General features: G+C 42.5%; 1 protein-coding gene across 2 annotated transcripts in view; it reads left to right on the top strand.

Moving 5' to 3' along the window:
* The window catches only part of COP1 (COP1 E3 ubiquitin ligase), a 146,919-nt gene that overhangs the window by 113,893 nt on the left and 18,751 nt on the right, over nt 1–14,275 (top strand). For both annotated transcript variants that reach the window (XM_073571282.1, XM_073571283.1), the window contains exon 15: nt 10,813–10,929. In XM_073571282.1, coding sequence (XP_073427383.1) covers nt 10,813–10,929 — 117 coding nt within the window. The remainder of the gene's footprint in view (nt 1–10,812; nt 10,930–14,275) is intronic.

Raw genomic sequence — 14,275 nt, 5'->3', positions numbered from 1 at the left:
TAGCATGCCTTCCCGTTTCTTTTATCACTCCATTATATACCTGAAAAAAAAACCTGAAGCCCCTTTAAACAGTAATGACCTATTGCTAAGATGCACGATGGATGTTCAGTCACTCTGGATCCTTTATTGTTTTGAATCTCCCTTGAGAACAAGGACCCATTTGCAGGTGATTAATGATACTCTACATTAAGCCCACCAATGGTGTGGAGAAAAAGGAATCTGCCAAGTTGTGTTTCCAGATCTCCCAGTGATAGTGCACATACTCTGCTTTATGGGGTTATTATATGAAGCTTTCGTAGGTTATCATCATAAAGCTAAGCTGGTAGAATGAGTAGCTATAAATATACAGTAGTTGTGTATCTCTGGACTTCAGCTTAGAATAGTGCATCATTTCGGCAGTGCAAAACAAACGAGTATGTGAAGTGTCACCTACCTCCCGGGGCCACACACGGTCTCATCCTTCACATGCCAAAATACTAGATGTGAGGGTTAAGCGACACTATAAAACATTAAGCAGATAACGGGTTATTCATCACATTTGATCAGGAGAGGCTATAAAAGTTATTATATAATTTCTCTACTTCTTATAAACTGGAGCCAAATTCATGATGGTATCCTCTTTCCCCTAGAACAGGGGTGGGGAACCTCAGGCCCCAGGGCCATTTACGGCCCTCGATGACCTTTAATCCGGCCCCCGGTCAGATTCTCAGGGACCACAGTACTTTGGCAGGGAGTTATATTTTGATTGCCACCAGCTCATTTCTTCTTCCTCAGTGAGCACACACATGCAGTGTTCACTACTGAACACTGAAGGGCATGCAATGAAAGATTACGTCCTGACACCAGTGCCATAGTCAGGATGTACTTTGTGGGCGGAGTTTCTACGGCCCCCGAAGGATGGTATAAATATCCAAATGGCCCTTGGCAGAAAAAAGATTCCCCACCCCTGCCATAGAAGACTCATCCCAGGTATTTTTCGGAACGTGTCAAGTGCAAAAAAATGTCGTTGCCATTCAGGCTTTTCGTCTCCTTTTGCGCGTTCTACGCCTGCGTCACCATCATGCAAGAGCATGTACCCGCTGGTATAGAGCATACAGCGATTATGCAGAGGCTTTAGCTGATAGTGCTGTGAACTCTCAATCTTCAGGAGCAAACTGCTCCCGGAAAAGCAGGAAGACTTGTTCCTTGGGGGAGCAGTGTGCTCCTGATGATAAATCTCGTGACTAGTTGGAAACATGGCAAGGAGGTGAGTTGTTCTCTTTAGCGAGCCTCGGGGTGATTGGCAGATATTACGTATTGCTGTATGCGTCTGAAACGCCACCCGCTATGATGCCCTACAGCCGTACGATTTTGAAATCAAATGATGCGAAATTTAGGCATCATGGTGGACAATATTTTGGACTTGTGCAGCAATACAGAGCATCTGAACATGAGGGACTCCCTGTCCACCAATATCCTAATGGGGAAGTGGGCGGCTAGAGGCAATTTAATGTATGTTACAGACGTCCTAACAAGGCTGATTTATTGGATGATGGGGACGCTGCATAAGTGTAACCTTATTGAAGGAAGGTTTATGAATAAACTCTATTTTAGAGTGATACTCCCTTCTTAAGTCAGATTTCACAATAGAATCTGTCTGCATGCTTTATTAAATCAAGCTCTTAGACCTGATAAGGATGCTGTATTTCCTTTGGAGATCCATTTCCCGATGGCTGAATAATCCTTTGAGAAATTGGCTCAGTCTGCGCCCACCTAGCTTGATTGACAACACTTCAGTGACCCTCTTCCCTGCTGAGATCTCACACTGCTCAGTACAAACTGCAGCTTTCAATCAGGCTGGGTGGGCAGAGACACTGAATACACTTGGACCCCTCAGCTATTTCATTCAATAGCTGCAATCTCAAAATGTTCATTTTAATATCAGGATTTGACAGCCACTATGACATAAATTTATTTATTATAGTAAGTACAGCGGCCTCATCAAGTCGAAGAGATCTATTCAATAACGTGCATAATTTGTATGTTTTGAAATCTGGTGATCTGTCTTTAGAGATGATCAGGTTGTGGAAAGTGTATTCAGAGATCAATTTTTTCCATGACCACTTACCTGCTATCATCCAACCCCATTATGGAAGAGAGTAGTGATGACCGCATTGCAGATCCAGCATGGCGGCAGGAGTTACGACCGTACGGCACAGTTATCTTTCTGAGATATTCCATGACATCTAGGTGGGAGAAGCGAATTAATGCCATGTACTGAATCACATTTACAAGCAGCAATGAAACCGGTTGCCCAGCCATTCCGGCTAATTTAGCCTCCGAAATCTTGGATGTAATCCTGCTGAAAATAATTTGCTGATTAATTATCGCTCTTAGTCTTTAATCCAAAGAATAATTGCGCAAATATAGGATTTTTTTTTTTCTAATTTATTTATTGTTTTATTATGCTTCCTAATAATGGACGGTGTAGTAAAACGTCTTTCGTCGCGGTCTCATCTCAGTGTCCCACCTCCAGCCCCGAAGATACACCCGGATGTCTCGAAATGTGTAAATCACGTCCATTCACATTTATTATTCTCATTTATTTATTTTTAACAAACGCACACGTGGGGAAAAAGTATGCTCTCGGAGCAATAATTACACGTGCTTCATAATCGCAATGTCCCACTCTTCACGCAGCGCATAAATATTATAAAACGAGTCCATCTGATTGTCGGAGATATAATGAAATCCGCAGCTCCGGGTCGTCGTGACCAATTTTTATTGCCGACAAGTAAGCGATAATGACTTTTTTGTTGTAGTTGAAATATTTCCGGCTTTTTCACATAATACATCGGCGCGGCGTGCTGCATTTTGCATTCATGACTTTTTAATAGGAAAGTGAACATGTCAAATACAAGTTGATGTACAGCGCTTCGAAGAGTACAGACTTCTAACTAAAGCAAGGGATATACACGTTCATGGTCCATCATCTAAGCAAGGATTAACTTCCAGTCCCATATTCCCATGGGGCTTGAGATATTCATTAAAATGGTTCTAAACTGTAAGGAAAGTACCTCTGTAGTGCCACCTGTTGTTAGGTAAAGGTATTACAGCGCCAAATTTGTAACGGTACAGTGACCATCAAACGCTACCTTACTTCTAAGTGCCAGCCATTAGTCGTCTCTTTTAAGTGTTACTTGCTACCAAGTAAATTGGTACTTGATGTTGTCTAATATAATCCATATCTAGCAACAGAGATGCCGATATGGATTATAGACAATTACCCGCCTCTACTTCCTATCTGTTTCTACCCTCCTGTCTGTTAAACTGTTTATATCAGTTTAGCGTAGACAAGACATTGGCCAATATCAGGTATAGTGTATGCTGTGAGTTGAGGGAAATGGATGTTCCAGCACCTATAGTGCTGGCAGAATGCTGATTAAGAGGACCTCCAACATAAAAATAGAAAAAAAAATGGACTGAGATTTGGGACAGTTCATGTACATATTAGACTGGCCTTTGCACCCAGAGCAGATCTTGTTATGAGAAATGATGACAAAAAGAGGCCAACTTTCCCTAAACAGGCGTTTTTGTCATGCCCGTATAAGTCACTGAGTAGAGTGCCGTGTCACTGTCAGAGGTAGGTTTTCATAAAATGCCAGTGTCAAAATTGGAATCGATAAAGGAACGGTTAACATCATGCTAACAGATGTCGCCATAACTTCAGACTATTGCCACATGGCTAGCAGGATAAAATAATCCCCAATTTACACCTTTTAGTAAATGGATGACTATATCCTCTATGGACAAGATAGGCAGAGGCCAGCAATGTCACTTACCTGTTTCTGCTCACTTAATACTGCTGCATAGACCGAGCAATGTGTTGTGCTAGGTCTAAACTATGTTCTGCACATTAAATCCATTGTAAGGCTTCCACACATCCTGGTGATGCCTGCACAGGGAAAAACAGTACTGGTGAGATCCTTGGTCCATGTCCGTGTGTAATCCATATGTGACATCTGTGTATCAGTTTGCTGTCCGTGTGACACGCACCTACGCCTGGGTAAAGCAGTACTGTTCGCCGTGATCGCAGGTGCCGGCTGCTGAAGACAGCTCTGATCGTTGTCGCCTGGTCTCCCTGAGATCAGCATGACCAGGCTACAATGATGAGAGTTGTGTTCACAACCCGCTGTGTACCTCCTGCGTAAAATTAAAAATTAAGTTAAAGAAGTCAAAAACAATGGTGTGGACTTCCACATAATTTTTATAACCAGTAGAGGGAAAGCCCACGGCTGGGGGCTGATATTAGTAATCTGGCAAAAGGGACAATATCCCAAAAGGTTCCCAGGTGATTAATCACCGTGCACAGCTGTTCGCTTAGCCTTTACTGGTGAGTTTACGGGGAACCCCAGAAAAAAATACCTTGGGGGTCCCTATATAAAATCAAACCAGCAAAGGCTAAACAGACAGCTGCGGCTTGATATTAATAGCTAGGCAAGGGGCCACAGATATTGCCCCCTTCCAGGCTACCAACATCAGCCCTCAGCCGCCCGAGGAATGACTCATCCAAAAGATGTGCCAAATCTGGCTCTTATCTTTACTCTTCCCACTTGACCTGCGGTGGTGGAAAGTGGGGTAATGTATGGGGGTTTATGTCAGCTTTGTATTGTCAGTTAACATCAATCCCAGGGGTTAGTAATAGAGGGGTGTCTATAAGATGCCCCCATGACTAACCCCATAGTAAGTTTTGAAATAAACACACAGCAAGAATAAAATCCTTTTTTACACATTTATTCAAAATAACAGTTATACACTCACCTTTACGCCTATAATCTATTGATTCCCATATCCCCTGTGAAAGACCAAAAATAATAAACAACCATATTCCTCACCTGTCCGACGAGAAGATAATCCATCTCTGCTGCAAATGGATTTCAAGCTGAGCGGTGGCATGATGCGACTTTTTGGGCTGAAATCCAAGAGACCGTAAGCTGCTGAGAGCATAGCTTCAGTGACGAGCAGTAACGTCATAGAGGTTACAACCAGTCACCGAAGTTGCGGTTTCCACAGGCAGCTCATTGCGGGCAGCCCAGTGAACTGCGAGGGACCGCTGGCACTTTGCTATGTGTCTCAAGAGCTTGGCCATATTCCCCCGCTGTCCTAAGTCTTCTGCCCTATTTCCCGTAAAGGGAATCTGTCACCGGAGGTTTGCTACTCCATCTGAGAGCAGCATGATGTAGGGGGCAAAGATCCAGATCCCAGCAATGTGCCAGTTACTGGGCTGCAGTTTTGATTAAATTACTGTTTTATCTCTAGCAGTTCTCTGAATACTGAGCTCTGTATAACCCCGCCCACACCACTGGCAGCTTTGACTATTCACAGTGTACACAGAAAGCAGCCAATCCGTGGTGGGAGTTTGGTTGCACTAAATGGCAGCAGGTTTACTAGTCCTCTCGTGATACAATCACAGTTTATCAATACTTCAGCAAAGCAGCCCCAGTAAGTGACATATCCCTTGAATCTGTGTCTCTGTCTCTACATTGTGCTGCTCTCCGATTAGATGGCAAAAACCCGGTGACTGATTCCCTTTAAGGCAAAAGTTCATTATGCATTAAAGGGGCCGTCCCCTTTCAGATAATCTCGGTCCCCGGATTCAGTTTGTTATAAAAACAAAGTGTGCTTTACTCACCCTCCCCCGAGTCCAGCGCTGAGCATTTCCTTGCGGCAGTGCTCCTTGATGACCTGTGCCCATATTTTGACTGTAAGCCATACAGTACTTCTATTAAAGAGTCCCTGTGGAGGACTGGAGTGCACAGTTCCTGAATTTTGTGTAATTTTTCGGGCACTGTAATTGCTACCCGGCAGCCGGCTCCTTCCCTGTATCTAACCGCGGACAAAGCAATATGTAAGTTACTGAAGAAACCAGCGCTCTGCTTTTGCCTCTGAGGAATTCTCTGCCTCGGCTTCCTGGGCACATCTGAAAGCTTTGTGAGAATTCAACGCCTTAAACTGCAGATCTCGTCTCTCAGCAGAACTATAAATTCTGAATTAGTTTTCTTGTGTGAAAACCGAGGTTGTTAAATATGGTCATGTTACGCCTGTATATAGGGGACATGCAGGTCATACCAATGGCGCTCCTAGACAACTGCCAAATGGTATACTCACACACAGTTTTTGTTTTTTGTTTTTCACCTGGATTTGGAGTGGGTATTTCCACTACTGATTTCGGTGCTTCAAATCCTCTGTGTAAATTAATCGGGTTTGCAAATTTTTTCAGACCCCAGCTGGGCCCATCTACTCTGCGGATAGCACAGCGCGTTTTGCCTTTTACAATCTAAAGGATGAAATTGGCAAGAAACTTGCAACTTTTTTTTTTTTTTGCAAACCCTGCTGGAGGGCATTTACCTAATGTTAATTTCGATGAAGTCCCATAGAAATGCACCCTTCTAGTATGTACAGACAGCGTCTTTTTCATGTGGGAGACGCCGGGGAAAGCACCTTTTTGTCTGGTGTTTTGTAAACCTGAATTGACTGTTTTTGGGGGGGAAGGGGGCACTTTTTGGTCATTTCTTGAGCGCTTTTTCTGTGTTTTTCAGCCAGCTGGGTTCTTTTAAGGGTTTTTTTTCCAGCAGGTTTTGGACCTCTTTTTTTTTTTTTTTTTTTTTTTGTAGTTACCTTATCGGATGTTTTCTTTTAACACCATTCAACAATGAAGAAACTGCAAGCAGTTTTTAAAAGCAAAGAACCTGCCAAAACCTTCAAAATGACGCCTGGGTGTCTTCTGAGCCTTTCTCTTAACTTTTATTGAAAAGTATAGATAGTCTTCAGAGCAGAAGCCATCTGAAGAATGGTCGGGTTACTTATTTTAACTGCCTGGCTTTGAAAACTTTGAAACATTGAACCTGCTTATGTCCCTTCTTTTTGGCTTTTTGATAGCGATTTTTTTTTTTCTTCAGGTGGATTTTGGAGCAGATCTGCATGGGCGGCTCCCGTCATAAGTGTTGATGTCCGAGGCAATGTCCACTGCAAAGATCCAATATCTCCAATATATCTATATCCACATAAGAGTCGGAATAAGGGAACGAGTACAATCAATAAAGTATGGCGCTATGTAAGCAAAGCATAATAATAATCATCATCATACGTTGGTGCTCAGGACGGTAGCATTCATAGTATCCACATGTGTGCAGACCAAAAGGTGTTGTCATTGCCCGTCTGGATGGCAACTGTGTAGCTGTTTTTTGTTTTTTTTCCCCTCTGTATACTTTAATATATTTTTAATGTGAAACTAAAACTTTTTTAAAATTTAAGAAACAGCATTTAAAAAAAAAAAAAAATGTATTATGTACAAAAATAGTTTTAAACGCAGTTCCCCTATCACGAAGGGTAATTGTCTGCCAATGACTGTGACGTTACAGCTAAAGTCACTAAACATGGGTAGAAATCTTATAAAAGTAAGGCATAATTCTATATGGTGGTCTTCCAGTTCGATATTATAGCTGTAGACTCTCTGTTCTGTATGGTGCCTCCATATTATGGAAATACCTAGGCGCTATGTCCCATTAATTCTTTGGTTTCAGCATATTTTCAATGAAAAATAATAAAAAAAAAAAAAAAAGTCTTGCATATCTGCATGCACCCAATAAATACTTACATGGCAGCTGCCCGCCTGAATGTTGAGCACCGTTCTGTAGAGATGAGCGCAAATGCTTGTTATTCAGGTATGCACCGAGTATCGCGGGTGCTCGAGTGACATGTTCGAATCCACGTGGCCAAATATTTTGTGGTTGTTGGACAACCACAAAACATGCAGGCATTGCCCGCCTTTGGCTGGTTTCACACTTGCGTTTTATTTTTGCGCAAAAAAAGCTTGCGCTTTTTTCCCTATATTTTACATGGGTGCGCATACACATGCGTTGTACGCGTTTATATGCACATGCGTTTTTTTGTAGTGTGCGCTCGGGCGCACAAAATGCATCTTGTTGCATTTTTTTGTGCGTCCGACTTGTCCCAAAAAAACCGCATGCGCACGCAATGCGTTTTTTTCACCCAAACACCCATTATAGTCTATGGGTGCGCTGACGTGCGCATGGTAATGCGCATGTATGCGCAAAAAAAGCGCCTAAACCCGCAAAAAAAGCACACAAATGCATGATGCATTTTTTATGTGCGTTTGCACTGCGCACGGTGTGCAGCGCAAAAAAACCGCAAGCGTGAAAGTAGCCTTCGTCAGGCAGTCGCCATATGTTTTGTGGTTGTCTAATAGCGGTGAAATATGAGACCACATGGATTCCAACATGTCCCTGGAACTCCCGCGATACTCAAGCACCCTAGGCAAACTCTAATAACAAGCACTTTCGCTCATCACTTCCGTCCTGACCTGACATTTGGAGATATCGACTGCTGAGTGACCCGACGTCTGCGCTTCCTTTAGTGTTATTGTATCGCCGTGTCATTTCCACTGGTGTTTCTGCATGACTTCAACTCGGAGGCTGGTGATAAGTTGGTGATCGCGAACCGATGGTGATGATGAAGCAAATATGTAGACAGCAATGAGGTTATAGAAAGTCAATTCTCCCCGGCCTCTCTGAAGAAACAGAAATGCTTCGGAAGCAGGATCTTTCACGAGGCTGTCAAATAAGAGACGGGAATCATTAGACGGACACACTTCCAGGCATGAACAATTGAATTTACACTGGTCCACTAACAATCAATACAGAGCGTCCATAGCACGCTCCGAAAACCATAAAAAAATTGAGACGTCTGTGATTTTTTTTTTTTTTTTTTTTTTTTTTTTTTGAGGCTGAATAAACTTCTACAGATTTTTTTCACTGTAATTATTATTTTACAGTGGACGCAGCTGATGTCTTCATGTCAGAATTACCCTTATAATCACATCGATTTATTAAGGTTTTACAACATGACCGTAAAAAATATCAACTGTCCGTGATGTTTTGTTAAGCTGTCCATTAAAAAATATAATTTTTGTGAAAGTTGTCTTTCCTGGTCCCTAGACAGGACCTCAGGTTTTTGGTGGCCGTTTGGTTACTGACACGTCAGCATGTACACAGTCGTGGCCTAAAGTTTTGTGGCTGACGCAAATTTTGATTTTCACAAAGTTTGCGGCTTCATTGTTTATAGATCTTAAGTCAGATGTTTCTTTTGGTTGCTGAAGTAAAATGAGAATTTCATAGGTTTTTAATCATTTATAGCCCATGATATCACGTTTATCCAAAGGCTCATTGTTTTCAGCGTTGACTCTTATTTTTCAAGATTTCTGCCCTTTGTTTGGCAGCTGGATATCGGCTTCTGGGACAAATTCCAACTGTTGACTTGCCTAATCAGGGCTTGAAGTTTTTACAATTTGTGTGTTCTTCTCCACCTGCTTCTTGAGGATTGAACCCAGGTTTTCAATGGGATTGAGATCTGGCCAAGGAACCAACATTTTAATGGTTTGTTCACTGAGCCACAATGGGCCCCACCATACACAGTAGACCAAAGTTGTACTAAATAGACGATTTTGACCAAATTGCACAGTGTTTTAAGGTGGCAAGCGAACAACCTTTGGGCAACAGTTGATCGTAGTTGTCCAATGGATCAATCAGGAATGTCTAAAGTCTTCGTATGACCATAGGGCATGGCATAATGTCTATGTTCTGATCTTTCAGAAAACTTTTTTTTTTCATCTGTTCCATCCCACTGATTAAATTATCAAATGTTTTTGCTATTCATCTGACATGTATGGCTTCATCTAAAAGATATTTGTACAGTGTAATTGGACACGTGCATGGTGCGGTCATGCAAATGACAAATTATCTTTCATAGATCGATAGTCGTCTTGTATGTATGACCAGCTTTAGTTATCACTTTTGCCTTGTGACATGGTCTCCATCATGCTGGGGGAAAAAAGCATTTCTCGTCATCAGATTGTTCCTGGATGGTTGGGAGAAGTTGCTCTTGGAGGATGTTTAGATCCCATTCTTCATCCATGAATGAAAAATCGCCCGTACATCAGTGTTCCTCCAACTCCAGTCCTCAAGAGCCACCATCAGGTCATGTTTTCAGGATTTCCTTAGTATTGCCCGGGTCATAATTGCATCATCTCTACCGGCAATACTGAGAAGATCCTGAAAATCTAATCTGTTAAACATCCTAAACAATACCACGTATGACATTTTGGTAATCAGTGTTGACCTGCTTGTTTCTGGTCGCCAGGTAACAGCAATGTTTTTTTTTCGGGATTGCATATATTAAAAAGAAACCAACAAGTAGGACACATCATATTGCATTTTTTTTTTTCCTTCCTTCCTTCTGAAAGCTCCCAATATATACATTAAAAGGGTTTATTGGTTTCAGAAAACCCTTGTGTGCCACAAGCTGCAATTTGGTTAAAAAAAATAAATAAATCATGTACTCTCCCTACCTGGGTCCAGCGCTGAGTCCGCACAGGTGTCTGCTGATGTCATCATGTCATTAACATGGAAGCCAATCAGGCTTGTGTCATCAGCTCAGGCAGAGCTCACTGATTGGCTGGCTGATGTGACGTCAGCGGTGGGTTTAGCCTATAACAGACAGGAGCAGTGGAGACTCTGTGCTGGACCTGGGGAGGGTGAGTAAAGCTCAGATTTGTTTAAAAAATTAAATATTACACGTGGGAGGCAGAGATTTTCCAAAACTGTTTTTATTCTAGTCATTACATGTTTCAGTAAGGATTTCAGAGCATTTTTTTTTCTGCAGATTTGTCCCAGATCAATCGGAGAACACTTCTTTATCTCATCAGGTGTAATATTTATCGGCTCTTTCCATTTGCTTTTTTTCCCTATCCTTTAGTAAAGCTGTGGTCGACCAACCTGGATAACTCTGTCGCTAGTATCGAAGCCAAAGCAAATGTGTGCTGTGTGAAATTCAGCCCCTCTTCGCGGTACCACCTGGCGTTCGGCTGTGCAGGTAAGTCTCTTATATACTTTGCGTCCGTTCCATCTTACACTCCGGCTCATTTCTTTTGCATTTGCTTTAGTCGCTTGAACTCCGTAAAAATAATTACTGGTAAAACAACCAAAAATAGAGGATGGTAAAAGGTTATTCACTCATCACTGAGGCCTGAGATGTGCTGATCGCTTCCTACAGACGGCACAAGAGCCTTTACCTCTGATCTCCACCTGCCAGCTGCTGGAGCATCTGTGCCAGCCTCCAGGTGCGCGAGGCTGGTGCTCATCTATGCGGAGGTCTTTACTCCTCTCCTCGTCTTTTTTAATGTTTTTTTTTTTTCACCCTTTTTTTTTTTTTTTTTTTTTTTTTTTTTGTAATCCTCAATGTGCGAAACGAAAACTGTAGGGTCCACACTTTTAATTGCATCTGTTTTGTAAAAAGAGTATGTTATTCCTAGATATGGCCGAGGCACCTTGTGTCTAGAGCTTCTACTGCAAAACAAAGGAGCCCAAGGTGAGGAGTATTCATCAGGACTGGCATCCACCAAATCTACTTTCCTTTGCACTGTGACACTTGCAATATACAACTGAGGGTAGTGCGGTGATGAATCTCTTCTCATGCAAACAAAGAAGGTTTCCTTCCTCATGCCATTATATGTATCCAGCAAACCTCTGCTCCCAGAAGCAGCAGCGCTCCATCTTTAGCCGTTCATGTGAATCATTGCTTCTCAAGGCAGTAATCGCGAAATTCTGAAATGTTGTAATCACTGCGAAGACAAGCGGGTGCCTGCACTGTAAATCCCGCTTAAAAATTACTGTTAAAGTGCTCTTTTTGCAAATTTGATGACGATAAATTGGGATGATTTTTTTGCACAGATTTCCCTTTTGAAACTTTTTTGACTTTTCATCTCTTTAACAGATAACTAAAAAGTACTGACGGTGTTTAGTATGATCTGCTTCTCCTCTTTGTCCTCACTCTGTCTCATATTTCTGTGTTTGAACCAGTCTGCGTTCTCCCCCTTTATTTGAGCTTCAGTGTTATACTAGTCCTTGTGCTCTGGGTCCCCTTCAATCAGCTCATCGATGCCCACCCTCCTACTGATCAGACACTGACGACCTATACTAAGAATAGGTCGTCACTAGTGATGAGCAGACGAGCTGGGATAAGGTGTTACCCGAGCTTGCTCGTGTGCTAATAGTATTCGAGCACGCTGAAGATACTCTCTTAGAGGTCCTGCGGCAGAATGTCTCACGGCTGTTCGACAGCAGCAACACATGCAGGGATTGCCTAACAGACAGACAATACCTGCATGTGTTGTCGAATAGCCGTGAGACATGCAGCCGCGGGGACTCGAGCATAGTATTCGAGCACGCCGAAGACACTGTTAGCATCGGAGCATGCTCAGATAACAACTTATCCAAGGACGTTCGCTCATCACTAGTTACCACTATCAACAAAGTCCAAGAAAATTCCTTTAATATTGAATTTGGCCAGCCCCCTTTATGCACTTCCAAGTTTAGCAGCACCAAAACCCCCTGGTGTTTATTGCTGAAAGTGGCTCAAGCAAGAAGTCGGACCCCTCTCTTCTGTCCATTAGCAGTATTTGTCATTCAAAAGCAAAAATGGGTAAATAATGCAGAACTTGATTGTTCAAGTCTTTCTTCGCTTTTTTTTTTCATTAATTTGTTTTGACCTTTTTTGTGACCGTGTCCATAATGTACATTTAGACATTTACATGCCTCCCCATAAACCATTGCGTGTCTACTGTATAGAATTTTGATCGGCACTCTTGTACGGCTCCATCACACGAGGCGTATATAGACTATAGGGGCAAAATGTTAAAGGGGTTGTCCAAACCATCTGAGTGTGTAACACACACACTGTTAGGATCCCATTCTTTTACTTGCCGGCAGCAGTTTGCCTATTTACAATCACGTGCCTACAACTTTCTCTTCAGATTTCTTTCAGCTGAGACCATCAACCAGCAAGTGATCGAAAGTATTCACATCTCGTATTAATGCCAATATTCGTTCCCCATGTTGAATGGCTCGCAAAAGAGATCCAACCGATGAATTAGGTTTATGCTCGTTTGTCGACTGATCGTTGGCCAATGATTGGGAAGGAGAATTCTTATGAACACTGTTGGCTATTGAAATGGTTCATTAGGGCCACATTTTCATACTGAAGCGTGGTTGTTGTGTTTTTTTTTTTTTTAGTACCTTTTTTGCAGCTTTTTTATGCACTTATCCTTCTTTAAAAATATGCATTTTATAATGCAAAAAATGCTGGGATTTTGCACTCGCTTTTTATTTACTTTTTTTCACCGCATTTCTCCCCATAGGAGCTTATGGAAGGGGGAAGCCGGACGGTGCAGCAGCGTCTCTAAACGCACATTGGGCAGGAGTTTTCATTAAATCTGTTAAATGCAGCAGATTTTCTGCACAAAAATATGCAGTGGAAAAAAGCGCGAAGTGGGAACACGGCCTAACGGTTGGCAAACATTGTCGATGCAACCCTATTAAATGGTGCGAGAGCGTCTCCTCTTTCTCGCTTTTGGCTTAGGAGGTCATAGCCACTGGTGATGGTGTCATGGGTGTTGCACAGTGAGCCAGGAATAATTAGAAATGAATGAACAATGTAAAATGCAGAAATAGAATGAGGTGAGCAGAATCATGGCTGCTCACGAATGCCTCTGCCTTCCCTGTGATCCGAGTTTTAAGCTCCTCTTCGCCTCCGTGCACGTTTTCCTCTTTCATTGACATCTTTATCGCCTGCTGTGTCAAAAGCTTTTGACAATACAATTAAAAGGGAAAGGGCGCATGTACCCCTCCCCCTGCCCACCGCACTCCATGTCAAGCCCATTATCCAGAGCTGTCTGAATGTCATCTATAACCTCCAGCCACTGCTGGGGCCTGTCAGAATAGAAGGTTGTAAAGAAGAGGGCAGCATATCCATGGGATCATCGCTCCTGGGTAGCTCACAGTCCGCACCCTTACAAGAATCCGTGTGCAAACCGAGGCCCCTGCTCCGAAGACTCTAATGGGCCCGGACATCCAACCTCATGAGTGTGAATTTACAGGACATTAAATGACCGCCTTGGTACTGCCGTAGCGTAATTACTCCTCTTCTTTTTTTTTTTTTTTTTCCTCTTTTATTTCTAAGCTTTGCATCTGACCCTCAGTGTCTTCTAAATACCCTTAGAGCAAATTACTACTTAGGCTAGCATTAATTCCAATTGCTGAGTGCACGCAGCCATGTAATATCACATATTGCATTGTTCAGCCACAAAATAAGGCACTTTTTTTTTTTTTTCTGTGGATTGAGCATCTCTTAAGGCTTTGTATCAGGGCACTTAACGGCTCCT

This window comes from Dendrobates tinctorius, unplaced genomic scaffold, assembly GCF_039654945.1.
Source record: "Dendrobates tinctorius isolate UK_male_01 unplaced genomic scaffold, ASM3965494v1 ptg000029l, whole genome shotgun sequence".
Lineage (NCBI taxonomy): Eukaryota > Metazoa > Chordata > Amphibia > Anura > Dendrobatidae > Dendrobates > Dendrobates tinctorius.
The sequence above is the reverse complement of the archived record's forward strand: the minus strand, read 5'-3'. Positions and strand labels throughout refer to the sequence as shown.